The sequence below is a fragment of the Mollisia scopiformis genome, assembly GCF_001500285.1.
Source record: "Mollisia scopiformis unplaced genomic scaffold LY89scaffold_6, whole genome shotgun sequence".
In the NCBI taxonomy this organism is placed as follows: Eukaryota; Fungi; Ascomycota; class Leotiomycetes; order Helotiales; family Mollisiaceae; genus Mollisia; species Mollisia scopiformis.
The window spans coordinates 1,218,677-1,235,962 of NW_017263586.1; the positions used below are offsets into that span (position 1 = coordinate 1,218,677).

The 17,286-nt window shown below is 47.1% G+C and overlaps 9 protein-coding genes across 9 annotated transcripts; 4 read left to right on the top strand and 5 right to left on the bottom strand.

Annotated features, from left to right (window-relative positions):
- Nucleotides 1–119: 119 nt before the first annotated feature.
- On the top strand, nucleotides 120–3,547 carry LY89DRAFT_578944 (Hira-domain-containing protein; the record flags this gene model as incomplete). Its single annotated transcript, XM_018208977.1, has 5 exons — nucleotides 120–156; nucleotides 258–332; nucleotides 386–604; nucleotides 662–3,415; nucleotides 3,468–3,547. 5 exons carry the CDS (start codon nucleotides 120–122, stop codon nucleotides 3,545–3,547), a joined length of 3,165 nt encoding a protein of 1,054 aa, XP_018075023.1.
- A 340-nt stretch (nucleotides 3,548–3,887) lies between these two features.
- Nucleotides 3,888–5,568, top strand: LY89DRAFT_666321 (uncharacterized protein; the record flags this gene model as incomplete). The annotated part of the gene is made up of 4 exons (XM_018212897.1): nucleotides 3,888–4,105; nucleotides 4,164–4,518; nucleotides 4,568–4,858; nucleotides 4,906–5,568. 4 exons carry the CDS (start codon nucleotides 3,888–3,890, stop codon nucleotides 5,566–5,568), a joined length of 1,527 nt encoding a protein of 508 aa, XP_018075024.1.
- Nucleotides 5,569–5,749: 181 nt separating this feature from the next.
- On the bottom strand, nucleotides 5,750–6,618 carry LY89DRAFT_640419 (uncharacterized protein). Its single transcript, XM_018211666.1, has one exon. The coding sequence runs from the start codon at nucleotides 6,294–6,296 to the stop codon at nucleotides 5,781–5,783; it is 516 nt and encodes a 171-aa protein (XP_018075025.1). The 5' UTR covers nucleotides 6,297–6,618; the 3' UTR covers nucleotides 5,750–5,780.
- Nucleotides 6,619–7,918: 1,300 nt separating this feature from the next.
- Nucleotides 7,919–8,716, bottom strand: LY89DRAFT_779402 (uncharacterized protein). Its single transcript, XM_018222287.1, has 2 exons — nucleotides 8,426–8,716; nucleotides 7,919–8,358 (listed from the first exon to the last, which is right to left on the bottom strand). The coding sequence occupies exon 2, from the start codon at nucleotides 8,334–8,336 to the stop codon at nucleotides 7,941–7,943; it is 396 nt and encodes a 131-aa protein (XP_018075026.1). The 5' UTR covers nucleotides 8,337–8,358; nucleotides 8,426–8,716; the 3' UTR covers nucleotides 7,919–7,940.
- LY89DRAFT_578724 (uncharacterized protein) lies at nucleotides 8,461–9,159 on the bottom strand (the record flags this gene model as incomplete). Its single annotated transcript, XM_018208962.1, has 4 exons — nucleotides 8,461–8,534; nucleotides 8,645–8,740; nucleotides 8,938–9,041; nucleotides 9,113–9,159. The coding sequence occupies 4 exons, from the start codon at nucleotides 9,157–9,159 to the stop codon at nucleotides 8,461–8,463; spliced, it is 321 nt and encodes a 106-aa protein (XP_018075027.1).
- A 1,126-nt stretch (nucleotides 9,160–10,285) lies between these two features.
- LY89DRAFT_695272 (cytochrome P450) lies at nucleotides 10,286–11,958 on the top strand (the record flags this gene model as incomplete). The annotated part of the gene is made up of 4 exons (XM_018216758.1): nucleotides 10,286–10,357; nucleotides 10,407–10,557; nucleotides 10,606–11,033; nucleotides 11,113–11,958. 4 exons carry the CDS (start codon nucleotides 10,286–10,288, stop codon nucleotides 11,956–11,958), a joined length of 1,497 nt encoding a protein of 498 aa, XP_018075028.1.
- Nucleotides 11,959–12,145: 187 nt separating this feature from the next.
- Nucleotides 12,146–13,467, bottom strand: LY89DRAFT_705508 (Mgm101p-domain-containing protein). The gene is made up of 2 exons (XM_018217455.1): nucleotides 12,728–13,467; nucleotides 12,146–12,644 (listed from the first exon to the last, which is right to left on the bottom strand). The coding sequence occupies exons 1-2, from the start codon at nucleotides 13,291–13,293 to the stop codon at nucleotides 12,368–12,370; spliced, it is 843 nt and encodes a 280-aa protein (XP_018075029.1). The 5' UTR covers nucleotides 13,294–13,467; the 3' UTR covers nucleotides 12,146–12,367.
- An 84-nt stretch (nucleotides 13,468–13,551) lies between these two features.
- Nucleotides 13,552–14,014, bottom strand: LY89DRAFT_695255 (uncharacterized protein; the record flags this gene model as incomplete). The annotated part of the gene is made up of 4 exons (XM_018216757.1): nucleotides 13,552–13,620; nucleotides 13,733–13,797; nucleotides 13,857–13,888; nucleotides 13,947–14,014. The coding sequence occupies 4 exons, from the start codon at nucleotides 14,012–14,014 to the stop codon at nucleotides 13,552–13,554; spliced, it is 234 nt and encodes a 77-aa protein (XP_018075030.1).
- On the top strand, nucleotides 13,906–16,515 carry LY89DRAFT_451641 (class II aaRS and biotin synthetase). The gene is made up of 5 exons (XM_018207614.1): nucleotides 13,906–14,139; nucleotides 14,188–14,824; nucleotides 14,871–15,485; nucleotides 15,535–15,806; nucleotides 15,860–16,515. The coding sequence occupies exons 1-5, from the start codon at nucleotides 14,103–14,105 to the stop codon at nucleotides 16,345–16,347; spliced, it is 2,049 nt and encodes a 682-aa protein (XP_018075031.1). The 5' UTR covers nucleotides 13,906–14,102; the 3' UTR covers nucleotides 16,348–16,515.
- Nucleotides 16,516–17,286: the final 771 nt, after the last annotated feature.

The window sequence follows — 17,286 nt, forward strand, 5'->3', positions numbered from 1 at the left end:
CCGGCATTTGGAAACCAATCGCCAAATTGGTCCTGAAATTATCGCGATACCGCGTTGCTGTCAAGCTACGACACAAATGAAAACTCAACCATGCGAATCAGCCTCCCTTCTCGTAAAAGATGAAATTCATAAAGCCGAGTTGGCTCGGTCACAAAGGTATGTTCCTTTCGAGTTCTGGGATTCTGCGAACAATACTGGATGTTGGCTCGATGAGCTTATGGGCTAACTGTTGCGCGCTCATGCGCCTGAACCTGCAGGAGAGCAGAAGGACTTCGAAGTCTACAGCTTACATGTATCGCCGGACGGAAGTAGACTGGCTACTGCTGCTGGAGGTAAGGGATCTGGGACGCGCAAAGTAGATGGATGATGCTGAATTGGCCTCTAGATGGATATGTTCGAATCTGGTCGACCGAAGCCATTCTCCGGGCAGGAGAGCCAGGCTATGTTAAACCGAAGCAGTTATGCCATATGAGCTATCATTCGGGGACGATTCATACAGTCAGATTCTCTCCTAATGGACGATGGCTGGCCTCCGGCGCGGACGACAAGATTATCTGCATCTACCACCTTGATACAAATCCACCTTCACATTCTGCATCTTTTGGTATGTAACACTCGGTATGATGAAAGTTGGTGAATGTTGGATATTGACAACAGACAGGAACAAATGAACCACCCCCAGCGGAGAACTGGAAGATTCTGAGGCGCTTGATTGGGCATGACAATGATGTACAAGATCTCGGCTGGTCCTACGATTCTTCAATACTGGTATCTGTCGGCTTGGACTCGAAAGTCGTCGTCTGGTCTGGACATACCTTTGAGAAGTTGAAAACTCTCTCAGTACATCAAAGTCATGTCAAAGGCATCACATTTGACCCTGCGAACAAATACTTTGCAACTGCGAGCGACGACCGAACCATCAAGCTTTGGCGCTTTACATCTCCTCCGCCGAACGCGACAGCATACGATTCGATCAATAACTTTGTCCTCGAGCATACAATCGTCGCCCCTTTCACATCTTCACCCCTCACGACATACTTTAGAAGATGTTCTTGGTCCCCGGACGGAAATCACATTGCAGCAGCGAATGCTGTCAACGGTCCTGTTAGCTCTGTTGCGATCATAAATCGAGGACAATGGGACAGCGACATCAACCTTATTGGACACGAGGGGCCGACCGAAGTCTGCACATTCTCTCCTAGACTGTTCAGCAAGCATGAGATGAGCGCGGAGACCACAGGAAACGACGGCTACAGTACCCAGGCTCTTGTAACTGTCATAGCTTGTGCCGGTCAGGATAAAACTCTTAGTATTTGGAATACTAGCTCTTCTCGGCCTCTAGTTGTCTGTCAGGATTTAGCTGGGAAGTCAATCTCGGATCTTGCTTGGACACCAGATGGCTTGACAATATTTGCGTCAAGTTTAGATGGAGGCATTATTGCTCTCGAATTCGAGAGGGGAGAACTTGGTTTCATTGCCCCTTGGTCCGAGAACGACAAAGCTTTACAAAAGTTTGGAGTGGGTCGAAGGGGTGTAGGTGTTGTGGAAGATGTCGCAGGATTACGATTAGAGGAAAGAAGTAAAGCTGGCGAGCTACGGGGAGCTGAAGGACGAATGGGCGCTCTCATGGGCGATGCGAGCTCGAATCCGGTTCCTGTCCCAGCTCTCAATGGCAATGGAGTCCCGACACCCATGGCTGGAGTGTCTCCGGCGCCCCAAGTTCCGACAATAGTAAATGGTAGCAGGCCAGCACAAGATTCTCCAGCCCCAGCGCCAGCACCTGCTGTAGATCCTAATGCTGCTAAGCTGGAAGCTATGAAGCAGCGAGTAACTATTACAAAGGAGGGTAAGAAGAGAGTTGCACCGTTACTTGTCTCCTCGTCTGGTACAGGTCTATCTTCATTACCTCAATCCCAGCTTATGGCTGCGAGCTCGAACAACATGCAAATTGACGCTCCACAATCAATACTCGACCTGTCTAAGCCATATGATGGTCTTCCTCGAGGAGGATTGGCAGCTATGTTACTCGGAAACAAACGGAAAGCAATCGTGCTTGATGGGGACGAGGAGGATGAGCATGTGAACAAGCGGCCTGCACTGAGTTCTGGGCCTGTTTCAATCATGGTCAACGGCGTGAACGGTGTAGAGCCTGCTACCGCAATTCCTCCACAAACTGGTGTCGTCCCAACTCCAGAATTCCTTCGACCGGCTGTGGTTAATCCTGTGCTGTCTGTCAGCCAGGTGCGATTAGCAGTTCCGAAAATCAGAACTCATATCCTCCGATCCTTAGATCGTGGGACACTTCCGCCCTCAAAGCCTGGTGCTAATGGCACAAACGGCACGGCAGCAATTGAAGAATCTTCCAAGACAGGCGAGGACGTAATTTTTGAAGCGCAAAATCCGCCAACCATCGCGAATCAAGTTAGAGATCCATCTCGTATCAGTGCTACGAAGAGAGGTACAACTCTGTGGCAAGACTATCTTCCCAGGGCAGTTATACTTGTTACTGGGAACAAGAACTTCTGGGCAGCGGCTTGTGAAGATGGAAGCATCTATACCTGGACTCCTGCTGGACGCCGAATTCTCAATGGCATGGTGTTAGAAGCCCAGCCAGTTATTGTTGAATGCAGAGGATGGTGGTTGCTCTGTATTACAGCGGTTGGAATGTGTTATGTCTGGAACATCAAATCGCTCTCGTCTCCTCATCCACCTGTGTCTCTAGCCCCTATTCTGGAGATTGCAATGCACTCGCTGGGAATGCATGTTACAAGTGCTCCAGGAGTCACGTCCGCCCACCTGAACTCCAATGGCCATATCGTTGTCACACTCAGCAACGGTGATGGATTCCTATACTCGCCAAACTTGTATTGCTGGCAACGTCTATCTGAAGCTTGGTGGGCTGTTGGCAGTCAGTATTGGAACTCAAACGATTCGTCTATCAGCAGTTTGCAATCAACTGGAGTTGGTCCAGATGCTACCCGTAACGGTGAGGTTAGTTCATCGAATATATCCGCCGGTATCATTCCACATCTTGAACGACATACCACGAATGAGGTCCTTCTAAAAGGAAGAGCATACACACTGCAACGCCTTGTCAAAACTCTTCTGTCGAAGGAGGGTTTCGAAAGCTTCGAATCTAGTGTCAGTATTGCTCATCTGGAAAATCGTGTGGCTGCAGCTCTGCAACTCGGTGCCAAGGAGGAATTCAGAATCTACTTATTCATGTACGCCAAGCGACTTGGTGCCGAGGGTCTCAAGAGCAAGGTGGAGGAGCTTCTGAAAAGTCTGATGGGAGGTATCCTACAGGACAACCAAGACACTTCGAACGAGAAGGGCAAAGGGTGGATGAGCGAGGATGATGAAATATGTGGCTGGGACAGGAAGGACCTTCTTAGGGAGGTTGTACTAATACTTGGTGAGTTTGTTGTTACCGTCTCTCGTGTCTGCGTTCACTAATTCGATATCAGGAAAATTCCGTGAACTCCAAAGAGTAACCATACAGTACGCAAGGGTTCTTGGCATGGACGAGGAAGAAAACATGGAATAAAAGCGATCTTCATGAGCTTTTGCTGCTCTCATATGCGACGGAGTTTAGGCTAGCATTTGAGGCGTGATTGATGGATGGGGTACCTGATTTATATGATCAGTGTAGTTGTAGGCTGTAAAATGGCTATGTAATACTTCATACTATCATGGCTTGCAAGGATTTTCAGTAGCTCTTGCCATTGCAGTTTAGGATCAGTGTATGCCTTTTGGTGGCAAGTGCCTTTTGTACCTAGTCATACTTCCTTATTGAGAAGGGCATTGACATGTTCCTTCCAATATCTCTTGTATTAATTGCGGACAAAGCGTCAACATTGCCATCAATTGAGATGAACACTCCCACGATGCCTCCTCGAGGACTTCGATCCTTTGGCAATCGTGCACTGCCTTATACGCCCATCAGGTCTGCATCGTCGACTAGCAACTGGTCTTTCCGATCAGCACCCTCTTCAAGTAGCACCGATTCAACAACTTTCTGGCGCACACCTCCGAAGAAATGGAAACGCTCCTTGTCATGGATCAGAGAGATACCAACGCCAAATATAACCTTGATCGGACAGCAGTAAGCCAAGTTTCAACTGTAGCTCGAATAGAGAACTAACGAGAATTTTCATGAATAGCATTTCCTCTCGGCAGAAAATACTCTTCATTCTCCTCGGTCTTTTCACGTTCCTTCTGTTACTTCCAATCACTCATCGACATGTCACGCCTATCACAGTCTACGATCTGACAAAATATCAACCTCCAAGTGCTGCCTTGCCGGACACGGACAAGAAACGACCCGATCCTATAAAATGGCTGGAGGAGAACTCGAATAACAGACACTCTGTGCTTGACAGTTATCTATCACGGTTTGGAATGTCAGGTCATGGAAAACCTCGAGCAGCATTGATCAGTTTGGTGCGGAACTCTGAGCTACAAGGTATGATGCAGAGCATGAGGCAGTTGGAGTACAGGTGGAACAGCAAATACCAGGTACGTTCACCTTCCAGCAGTTCCGGAAGCATGCCCAACGCCTGGATAGTATCCGTGGATTTTCTTCAACGATGAGCCATTCACGGAAGAATTCATAGCAGCGACTCGAAATTCAACAACAGCAAAATGCTACTACGAAATTGTGCCGAAGGAACATTGGTCACTTCCAGATTGGATTGACGAGAGCCGATTCATGAACAGTCTGGAGTATCTTGGGACCATTGGTGTAGGGAAGGGATGGATGGTCAGCTACCATCATATGTGTCGATGGAATAGCGGATTCTTCTACAAGCATCCATTTCTGAGGAATTATGACTGGTATTGGAGAATCGAGCCAGACGTACGCACATCTCCCCCTTTGTAGGGCATAGTCTCACTCATAGCCAGGTTCACTACTTCTGCGACATCGACTATGACGTCTTCCGCTTCATGCGCGATAATAACATGAAGTATGGCTTCAACATGAACATTCTTGACGATGCCCGCTCGTTTCCCTCATTATGGAGTCGTACACGAGCTTTCGCAGCAGATCACCCGCACTTGATCCATCCCGAAGCGGACTTAGGCTGGCTTCTTGACTCTCAAGCCGGAGGCGAGTATAACAATTGCCAGTTCTTCTCCAATTTCGAGATTGGCTCCCTCGACTTCTGGCGTGGTGAAGCCAACGAGGCATACTTCAACTGGCTTGACAAAGCAGGTGGCTTCTATTACGAACGTTTTGGCGACGCTCCTGTTCATACTCTAAGTGTTGCTATGTTCGTACCGAAGAGTGAAATCTGGTACTTTAGGGATATAGGTTATCAGCATGATATCAACCATCACTGTCCTCCGCACAGGGAAGCGAAGTGTAGCTGCCAGCCAACCAGAATCGACGAGAGTTTCTATAAACTTGTTCCATTAGAGAGTCCTCAGAGGAAGCCAGCAGATACTTGTATTAGACAGTTTCTAGGCGGAGAGTGGTTGAAGAAGAAAGAAGGGTGGACAATGGCTGGTGAGAAGGCATTTGGTGGGGATGGCTACCATGGGTACGAGCTGTTGGGAGACGAGTAATGGTCTGAAGTTATCTTGATTTCTTCTTCTTGGTGGTACAATTAAACAGTATCTTAAATCCATGTATTTTCCTTGACGCTGAGACCCAAACTCCAAGCAGATTCCCTTCTTCCAAATGGCTTCAAACACCATATATATATATACCGTCATATTTCGTCCTTTGTACTATCTTCTCCAAGTTCTATCCCAAGCTTTCCAATCACGTCACGCCTTTAATTCAACGCAGTCCAAGTTCCCAATACGCCACTAGCAACAACCAGCATCCCCCTCCCTAAATTCAACATCCCCCACCAATCAACCAACGCATGCGCACTCTGATTCCCTAACCCAACCTCAGTAACCTCCTCCAATTTCCCCAAACTCTTCGTCTCCCCCACCTTCTCCAATAACTTGACATTCGTCCCCTTGATAAACAACAGCGTATACGGCACTATCCCAATAGCCAACGCTCCGGCCACAGCATACGCGGTGGTTTTGCTGGACGAGGAAGAATGATATGCGAGATACCAGTAGGAGAGCGCGGAGACGAGGGCGAAGGGCGGGCCTTGCTTCTTGCCGGATTGGTACATGGCGTTCCATTGGCGGAGCATGAGGGGGGTGGGAGAGTCGAGGAGGCGCGGGATGAGGAAGGTGGAGAGGGTTAGGGTTTGGCCGGCGAGGAGGAGGGAGGAGGTTAGGCCGAGGGTTTGGGCGAGGCGAATTGGGAGGGGTTGGAGGGTTGAGGACATTTTTGGAGGGGAGGTAGAGAAAGAAGGTGCTGTGTTGGAAGGTTGTTTGTTGGTGGGATTGGTTTGGTTGAGCTACCAGGAGGTTTGGTGTTTGGGTAATTGACGGATGAGATTTTGGGAGTTTGCAGAAGTGTTGGATCTTTCTGGCTCGGTGTGTTTAAGTGAAGGTTAGTTCTGATTTAGTGATGCAGAGAGAACATAGTAAGAGAGTTGTCGTGGTCTGATATATATATATATCTTCCAGCTTCTTGTTCAAAGCTCCAATCAAAACAGACGCGATCGCATAGCGGAAAAGGTCCGAAGCCCGTCACAACTCCGCGTTTTTGACACCTGAGGCCTGCATTGTGGGGCGGACTCGGAAATCGTTCTTGGCCGATAGAAAGTTTTGTTTTGCATTTACAAGTTGCATTTCCAAGTGAAGATTATTTATAGAAAGTGCGGTATTGAGTCGACTGGGGTTAATAATGGGAAATCGAGGGAGATTGTGGGAACATTCCAGATATAATATGGGGTAAAAAAGATAGACTGACTTATTTAGAGAGATGTTCTCAAGATTCGACGGAGATACGAACCTGCCCTAAGCATCGCTGAAGATACGGCTTGTGGGTTGGCCTCGTGCTCGGTGTCTAAGTGCTGGGTCTGTTTCGCTGGGGAAAGCTCGATAGGCTCGTCAATGTGTATGGGTCTAGTTCATTGGAAATTTGTAAATATAATATTTCAGCAATAAATCGAACAAACTTATTGACAAGAAATGTTTTCATGATTCGATGAAGATTATGTAAATGTAATATTAAATAATGACTTAGACAGACTTATTAACAAGAATATTCTCAGGATTTGACCGAGATCATAGAAATCTGTCATATACTATCGAGTAACAATTTGTGCAGACTTATAAAGATGAGATTTCTCAGATTTTGAGAGAAACTATGGAACAAATCCCGACATAATGTGGGGCAACAAATAAAGCAGGCATATTAGCAGGAGGACCTCAGCATTGGTAGCACCATCATAGCCTTGTTCATTGACTACATCTGGGCGTTCGCGGCGGCAACATTGCTATTCCCAGGATTGGATGGACACCTAATATTAATAACTACGGGATAAGATTTTGAGGGAATGAGAAGTCCATAAAGTTCAAGATGTGAAATAATGACTATGACGAGACAATGTAAAGTGCTTCTTTGTCGGGGGCTCCCTTCAAAGTAGACATCGAAATCTGGTCGGTTTGCTGAAATGACTCATCGGTGGCATATGGTGCTCTAAAGTCCATTAGAATTTTGAGGTTATGGGCAACCAAACTATCACCGCTGAGAGTGAACATCTTGTCACGAGGAACATTTGCATCTCCTGCAACTATAGCAGATACTCGAGAAGCAACTAGCTCAATGAACTTTCTGGCCCTAGTAGGTATAACCTCTTCAGGTAGCGCAGCCAGAATTTGGTGAGCTTCTGGGATGTGATCTACCTGCTATCAGTACTTAAGATAATTTGTATGTCTCTCGGTATCCAGGTATTCCAACAGCTTGTTGATAAATTTAGGAGTCACAAATAACGAAGATGGATCAAGGTGAGGTTCGCGCAAAGGCAAGCTGTATTGGAGTCAATGTCTAGTATCTTTTCCGCAACCGAATACTCCCGCCCTTAGTTCCAGTAGCCCCAGACTCGACGGACACCCATCCACGCAACTTGAACGAGAGGAGGAAAAACTTTGACAATGTTCTCTGGTTGCAAGTACGAGGATGCGACACAGATCAAGAAGTCTTCGAAGTAGATATCAGGAAATGGGATGCATCCGCACAATATCTGATGTCCCACGAGGACAGACATCCAAACCAGGAGAATGAGGGATTTCATGAGATCGATGACGGACTTCGGATACCAGAAAGCAATGACGGACGTTGGGACGAGGTTTCGCTGCTGGAGAAAGTCTTTGATGCGGCCGGAGATTGCATCCATGACCGTGATCAACCCGAAGACCAAGATGGACATCAGGACACCGATCAGCATAAGAAAGAGGAAGAAAAGCTCTGGAATCATGATGAGGTTGTTCGAGATTGTTCTGCCAATAATGTCAGTCTATTGTGTCTAGTTGTGAAAGGGTTGAAAGCTCAGGAAGGATAACAAACCGTCTGTACAGAGTACAAGCTTTGTCTTGAGATGATTACTTCGCGGTCGTGAAGTCTATTTCGTTGGGGTTTATTCCTCCGTCACTTGCTTTCTCGCAGGTACAGGCGTCTATGACATCGTCAGTTCCATAAGTTTCCGTCCTCAGGCCGTTGATTAGGTCGTTTTATAAGACCGTCAATCAGACCGTTAATCAGACCGTTGGAAAAGAGTGAACATACCAGCAGGTCTTGCACCACAGGAGCACAGTGATCCAGCAGGAGTCGAATTCTCTGTCGAAGCGCGATCACAAGTACACTGGCCAGCGGGGCGTGCACCTGTTGAGATGTCAATATCGTGACAATAGTGAAAGTGAGATAGCCGAAATAGACGAGCCCGAAGCGAGCTCGAGTGAGATTGCGAAAGGGGGGAATAGTGAAAGTGAGATAGCCGAAACAGACGAGCCCGAAGCGAGATCGTGAAAGGAGGAGCTCGCGAAAGTAAAAGGGAGGTCTCGCGAAAGGGGGGAACCTACGACAAGAGCAGCGAGATCCTTCGATCGCGTTTTCTGTTGCAGCTTTTCCACACGTGCAGTGAAGAGCAGATTTTTCGCCGCAAGAGCACTTGGCTTGGGTCGCGCTGTAGAACCGTGAATTAGCTTCTTAATCCCCGCAGATTTGTACGCCGGAACCTTCTATGAGAACTCGTACCAGACGCAACCCTCCCCGCTCTTTCCACAGCAAGTGCTTGGAGCCATTTTAGATTAAATTGGGATTTTTATTTTGTTGTTTGCTTGAAAGAAGTTTCTTTGCGTCAATCTAGATTGAAGGCATTGGTGGGTCTTGGATTATGGTGCAGGAGTCGAGGTGGTGTACGTGGTATAATGAACTTCGATAACGAGATGTGGATGAAGTCAACCTTTATAAAGGCTGGCGATTCACAGCCTCGTCATTGACGAGCGCCAAGCCGTCTCCAGATTGTAAATGATAAGACGATCATTGGATGGGTCAGCTTCGGCTTGCACCGGAAATGCTTGGCATTCGCCTCATCAAAGTCTTGACATGAGACAAACACCACTTGTCAGCCCAGAAGTTTTAGGTGACAAACACCAAGAGTTCTAATGGCCAGCATCTTAAACTTCGTTAGTCAATTTTCTTGTTTATTCAATCTAGCCAAGAAAGACGTATGAGCTCTGGTCTGTTGCAGTCTCGTGTATCCAGATCTCGAATCAAGGTCACTCTCTTCCTTACCTGAGGAGTGCTTCCCACAAGTGACCGGAGATGCGTCTGACATTAAAAGCTGTGGAAAACTCTTCACAGGCGTATCAAATGGTTCTCCCAAAGGTTCTTCCAAACACTTATAAGACTTTCCAGAATAGTAGTACGCGACCAGCCAGCAAAAACGTCTTTTCCTCCTAGAGGTTCCCTTCTCACACATTAGAGAGTATCATTGAATGGCTGGTGGATCTCCCGCTCGTTTGTTATTACGCATGCAGTTTTGAGGAAGTCCCTTCTAGGATATCTGACGGCGCCTTGTACTACACGATATGTGACGATCCTTCGGGTATCGTTTCTATGGGCCAATCACAATTCACGAGCCGAGATCTACTTTACAAGGTAAAATAAAGTTATGGGACGATAAGCTTATTGGAGAGTCTGAAGTGGGGCTACCCTGCAAGTTTCATTGTTACTTAGTCCCGCCATTCGGACCCTTTTTACGACGCCTTGGTAAAGCTGACAGAAGTGTGTCAGTGAGAAGATATATAGTACCGCCGGTGATCCTTTTTCTTGACAAGTGTATGCAAGATTTATAGATCAAAGTCCTTTTGCCATTTCGAACAACTGTTACAATTCTGAATTTCGAAAATTGTGCTACCAAACACAATGTCGTCAAAACAAGGCCTTCTGACCTTCACAACCTTGTTCATTCTGAGTGGTCTTCTAGTTACAGCTTATGTACGTGTGATTGATCTTGGAAAGCAGCTTGCAACTCATAAGTCCGCAGTTAGCCACTTTGGTAATCTATCGAGTGTTCTTTCATCCACTGGCCAAGTACCCGGGACCTTTCATTGCCAAAGTCACGGACCTTTATTCAGTCTATCATGCTTGGAAAGCTGATAGACATATTGACTTCCAACGTTGTCACCAGAAATATGGTATGCTACCTCGACGATTTCTCAAGTCTGGAATACTAACTTGGACAGGAAATGTTTTCCGCTATGGTCCCAACAGATTGTCATTCAATACTCAAACAGCTCTTCAGACCATCAATTCTGCCAAAGCCAACACCAGGAAGGCCGATTTTTACAAGTCGTTGATCACTCCCACAGGACCCAGCATTCTCTCCGCAATTTCAGATGACGTCCACGCAAGGAAGAAGAGAGTCCTCTCTCAATGCTTCTCGGATAGGGCTATGAAGTCGGCTGAGGACTATACCTTATTTCATATCCGAAAGTTTTGTGAGAAGTTAGCTACATCAACCGAAGCTGTTGATATGTCGAAATGGACCACTTACTTAACTGGGGATGTGCTAGGCGAACTTTGCTTTGGGAGTTCTTTTAACATGTTGACAGAGACCAAGAATCGGTTCTTGATGGATTTGATCAATTTGACTGCAAGATTTGCTCTCGTTGTACGTCAGACTCTCAACATATGCAATAGCAGAGGCGTTTAGCTCTGTGATGCTCAATATACTGACGTTAGTGATATAGTGCGGATCCACCATTCCTCTCCAACACACTCCCATTCCAAAGCTCTTCTTCTCCGACCTTCTTGCCGGTCGCTTGGAATTTCGCTCCTATGCTCTTGCCCAAGCCACCGAACGAACAAAGATCAAGGATTCAGAGCGTCGAGATTTCTACCACTACCTAATGGAAGCCAAGAACCCAGATACAAACGAACGCTTCGATGAAAGAGAAATATGGAGCGAAGCCGGTAACCTCATCGTTGCAGGCACAGACACCACATCTACTACTTTGGCATCAACTTTCTTCTATTTCACCCGGAACCCGGATGTACTAGAGAGAGCCAAGAAGGAAGTCAGAGAAGTGTTCAAGGATTGTGATATCGAGGACATCCGAACTGGAGAGAAACTAAGCTCCTGCAAGTATCTCCGCGCTTGCTTGGATGAAAGCATGCGTATGAGTCCTCCGCTTCCAGGAATCCTTGCTCGTGTAGTCCTTCCTGGCGGCATCATGATTAACTCTCATGTCATTCCAGCTGGCGTCGAGGTCGGTGTCGCACCCTATGCTCTTCACCACAACGAACAGTACCACAAAGACTCTTTCGTATACAATCCAGAAAGATTCCTAGATAAGGGAATTGTGGAGGGTTGGGCTCCGTTTAGTTATGGGCCGAGAGCTTGTATTGGGAAGGCGATGGCGTATATGGAGATGATGTGTACGATGGCAAGAGTTCTGAAAATGTTTGACTTGAAGGGCGTAGGGAGCTTAGGGGAGAGAGTCGATGGGATGGGTGGAAAAGCAGAGGAGTACAGAATTGAGGACTTCTTCGTTTGTCATAAGTTTGGACCGATGGTTGAGTTTAGTAAGGCTTGAGATGGGGATGAAGGAAGGGAATGTGGATGTAGGTATGAGTTACTTAAAAAGCTTAGGATACTTTTTGGTCATTAGGAATGCAATGCTTACATCGGTGTTTTGTTATTCGGTGTATTTAACTGCACTCGAGTATATAGTATCAACGCGATTGACTCGCGCTTAGCAAGTTGATTCAAGGTCATATAGTGTGGAGATATGGTTCTTCCAGAGCTGTCTTCATTCTTGACAAGTCCAAGTCTACCTAGGTATGAGGTCGAGAGCTCTGTGTTGCAAGTGCCACCTGGTGCACGATCTACTGCCATCTCAACGCTTTCTCGAGGGCCATTGCTTCTATGATACACATCATGTCTCTATGCACAATTTCGTCCTGTCTTTCAATGACCTCTGTATATGTACCAAAAAGCTCCATTTATGCACCAAATTTCGACAGAACAAATGGGTATCTAGGTTCATCACCATTTCTGATCCAAATCTGCTTCTTCTTCTTGGTCAGGACATGCTCAACCCAGATCTGCTTCGCCTTCTCCTTCATGAACGTCCTAATGTATCGTGGGTCCCATAACTCACTCGCAACCCCCAAGTCCTTACAACATCGCATCAGAGCATTCGATTTGCATCCTTCGGTCGCGGTCGGTATGCCTTCTGGGGAGAAATAGTCTTGCTCGCCTCGAGCGACAGATACTAACCTACAGAACAATCGTATATTAGCATTCATCCAAATCTCAATTTCCAGCATAAGCAGAGACAAGAAACAACAGAGCCAACATACCGTCCATGAGCAACCAGCGCATATTCCCTCGTGATACTCTTTCCCGTAACAATCGTCTCTCCTCTCGGCGCTAAACCCCAGCCTCCCGGCCCAAATGCTCTATTCAGTATCCTCCTATACTTAATCTCTGGCAGATAAATAATCCCATCAGGCTTGACCTCCACATCATCAAACGGAATCGGAGCCATGAGCACCTCTGACGCCTTTTCGGAGAAGGGCTGGGCAGAAAGACCGTGGAAGGATCGAGTCCAGTCTACTTGCTTCTCGTTCTCGTCCAAGATCAAGGGCTCGTCAGCAAGACCTTGGGTCATGTCTTTTATGGGAGATTGGTCGTCGATGGAGGATGATTTAGAGGCAGGCGTCGTAGCTGCAGGCTTTGCTGCAGGGAGGGGAGGTTTGACATCTTTGCGGACGTAGGTTGATGCTGGAGTCGCTGGTTTGCGAGGTGTTGTGGCGATTCCTCGAAGACCTATTGAGGACCTTGATGGTCTCGATAATCGTAAAATATTAGCTGCTGACGCTTCTGCGAATGCAGAGCGTGCGGCGCGGGGTATTAATGTCGCCATGATTGATGTAAGAGAGAGGTCGGACGCGGAGTTCGCGATGGAGCTTCACATCGCGATGTCACGCTTGGACGGACATTGAAAAGTGCCATTTTTCAGAAGATTACCTGGGCTCTCAATCGAAGTCGTTTCACACTAGAACATGTAATGGAATACAATTGAAAGAAGAGAAGAGTGTCTTGGTCTATATTTACAATAGTAATACTCTTACAACCCGCCGAAATGCTAGTGATGTCGGTCGCCGAGGTCTTCTTTTCACACTCAAGCATCTTTTGTATCCGTCCTCTCGTCATTTTGATGCTGCTTCCAACACTTCCTGAACGTCTCAAGCTATATCCTCATTCCTCTTATCAGTCATTGTTTCATTTCGAAGAGCTTTTAGGGCCACGTGATATGGGTTTTGCTGAAGATCGCTAAATTGGGAAATCTTGCAGCTTCTCACCTCGTCTTTGCATTGCCTCCAGTCCTTCTTCTCGAAATAGCAGTCCGTCATCTTTGCGTTTTCAACTAGGTCCTGTATGAACATTGGTCTGAATACAAGAAGAAAGAACGAGATTCAGACGAACCTGAGCATCCAGTGCTGAAGATACGTTTGTCCCTGTGAGGAGAAGAGTCTCAGCCGCTGGCACTCTTTCTCGAAGACCGAAAAGACTTACCAGTCGTCCGGCTCATCATCATCCTCCACAGCGGTGGCTACTTTTGAATCACTCTCTGATTTCGACATTGGAAATTGTTTGATCTGAAGAAAGTCGCACGATTCTCAGATTTGGTAAGTCCGGCTCGGTTGAGCTAGGACGCCCGGATCTGGCAATATGGCGAGTAGGAAGATGAATGTTTTGGTTTATTCGGGTATCTCTCCTCGCTTCTCTCGGAGAATGCCTTCTTAATATGGACTAGGAAATGGAAGCACAGTAGAGTCTGTCCGTCATTGTCTATATACACTCAGACGACTGCTCTCGCCAAACTACGCCGTCATTCCCGTGACTGATACGGTTATTCTCAAAGAGCCATGGACGGCTTCTTGTGCACTTCTTGTCTTCCCTGGGGGTGCTGACATGGGATATTGTCGGTCACTGAATGGCGAAGGAAATAGAAGGATACAGCAGTATGTCCGCCGTGGTGGTGCTTACCTCGGTTTCTGTGCTGGAGGTTACTATGGCAGTTCCAAATGCGAGTTCGAGGTTGGAAACAGGGTTTTGGAGGTTATTGGACCTCGAGAATTGTCCTTCTATCCTGGTACTTGTCGGGGTGGCGCTTTCAAAGGTTTCGTGTATCATAGCGAAGCAGGAGCGCGAGCTGTTGAGGTCAAGGTTGAGAAGGAGGCTTTTAAAACTGGAATCGTGCCTCAAACTTTCCGTTCCTATTACAATGGCGGAGGAGTCTTCGTTGACGCTGCAAAGTATAAGGACAAGTTGATTGAGACACTGGCGACTTACGGGGAAGCATTGGATGTTGAAAGTGGAGACGGAGGAGCAGCAGTGGTCTACTGCAAAGTGGGGGAAGGAAGTGCTATATTGACTGGTCCTCACCCAGAGTAGGTCTAAGCTGCATGTAAGGGACTCATACTCACAAAGCATCAGATTCGCTGCAGTAAATCTGGACCCAAATGCCGATGGTCCCGAATACCCGAACAGAGTAAAGGCTTTGGCAGAAGACGATGAATCAAGAGTCAATTTCTTGAAGGCATGTCTAGCCAAATTAGGCTTGACACTAAGTCAAGAGGCATCTTCGGTACCGTCCCTTTCTCGACTTCATCTTTCATCCGCGAGTCATTTTCTGATTCCAGAACTGTTGGCATCATGGGAAGACATCATCACGATTGAAGACGGAGAAGAGTACATCAAGGGAGAAAATGATACTTTTCATCTTGAAAAGCAAGACTCGCGATGGTCCCTCAACAACCTTGTCAAAGCACTTCCTTTACCTGGCGTACTTAAAGGCAGAGATGATGAGACGGCTGACCAAGTCGATGCTGGTTCGGAGGATAGAATAGTCGACTATAACGCCGTCACAAAGCGACTCATACCCCACGAAACGGAGTGGCCTGGGGCGAAAGAGACACCGTGCTTTAACCATCACGCTTTCTTTGCCAATCTTCGAAGATATCAGGAGGAGAGTAGAGGCGAGGCGGAAGAGTATGGCAAGCACCTTATGTACGGTGAAGTTGTAACAAGCACCAACACGATACTTGAGAAGTCAGTTGCCTCCCTCAATCCCTAATAGCTTACACTAATGAGTGGCTAGGAATACTAAGCTTCTCTCGAATGTTCCTGCAGGTTTTACTTTCACAGCAACTACACAAGTTGCCGGACGAGGCCGAGGGTCCAATGTATGGGTGTCCCCAGCTGGTTGTTTGATCTTCTCGGTTTGTATGAAGCACCCAATGGAGCTCGGCAACACTGCTCCTGTAGTCTTTATACAATACCTCGCTGCTATCGCTATAGTAGAAGGCATTCAGTCATATGATCGAGGCTATCAGAACACACCAGTAAAGCTCAAATGGCCTAACGACATCTGTTTGCACCCCTGTTGAGCTCTTGTTTAACTAAATGACTAATCTCAAATACAGATGCCCTAGACCCTACCAAACCCAACAAGAAAGAATATGTCAAAATCGGCGGCATCCTCGTGAATTCCTCTTACTCCCACGGCAACTACGATCTCGTCGTCGGCATCGGTCTAAACACCACCAATGCCGCCCCAACAACCTCTCTCAACGCTCTGCTACCCTCTCACCTCCCCCCCTTCACACTCGAAAAACTCCTAGCACGAATCTTGACCAAGTTCGAAATCATCTACAAAGCCTTCTGTAGAACAGGATTCGACAAGAAACTAGAAGAAACGTATTACAAGCATTGGTTGCATACGGATCAGATTGTGACGTTGGAGGCAGAGGGAGGTGCAAGAGCGAGGATCAAGGGAATTACCCGGAATTGGGGATTATTGAGAGCGGAGGAGCTGGGGTGGGAGGATAGAGAAACAGGGAAAGTCTGGGAGCTGCAGAGTGATAGTAATAGTTTCGATTTCTTCAAAGGGTTGTTGAAGAGAAAGACCTAAGAGTCTAGCGAAGGAGGGCTGAAGATGTGTGGAATTGGTATATATCGTGTATGTGGCTGTACTACAAGCGATTGGAGTCGCTCATATACTCATAGGTGTACTTAGTCCCTGTTTTCTTTTGCTTGTCCTTCACATGTGTGTCGGTGCTTTGAAGTGGTCAAGTTTTCTCAAGCTAGTTAAGCGAGCAGAAAAGGGGACGTCCTCATGTTCATGTCAACATACAAGATAATGATGTGGTGCTAGAGCGCCAGAGGCGAACGCGACTCTGTATTTGAATATTGCGCGAACCTCTTTCAACTTCAGAAACTATCTGCCAACACATTCACCACCACAAAGATGTTGCGACAAAAACCCAGCAATTTCAAAAAACACTCCGACGAAACAGCCTCGCAAGTAAACAAAAAGCCAATGAACCAAGTCTACGACCCTTTCAAGTCACCGAGCGGACGACCATGGGAAGATAGTTGGGAAGTATGTAATTCTACTACTCTATGTTTCATCAATTTTCGACCAAGAAGTCCCAGCTAATGCTTTGCGCCTAAAGAACATCTTCACCAAGAACCTACAGACCTCAAGCCCCAGCGGCTTGGCAAGAATTCGAAAGGCGTAGCGAGACCTTGCGGAGCATCTTAAAGTTCTGGGACAGAAGGTAGTTGAAGGGGTCGAGGAAGCTGGTGGCGATTTGGAGATGAATAATTCGAGGGCAGAGAAGAAGGATTCGCAGACGATAAGTGTGGAGAAGAGGCAGCACCAGCAACATACACCAAGCTCTGCGGAAGTAAGCGCACGTCAAGCAAAATTCGTCGGTGATATACGGACGGCCAACAAGACTTCGGCAATGCCTTCATACGCTGCTTCGACGGCGTCTTCGAGAGCTAAATATCATGGGAAGAGCTAAAGAGGGATAAGATGGAGAAGATACTTGTGGGGATGACTGGG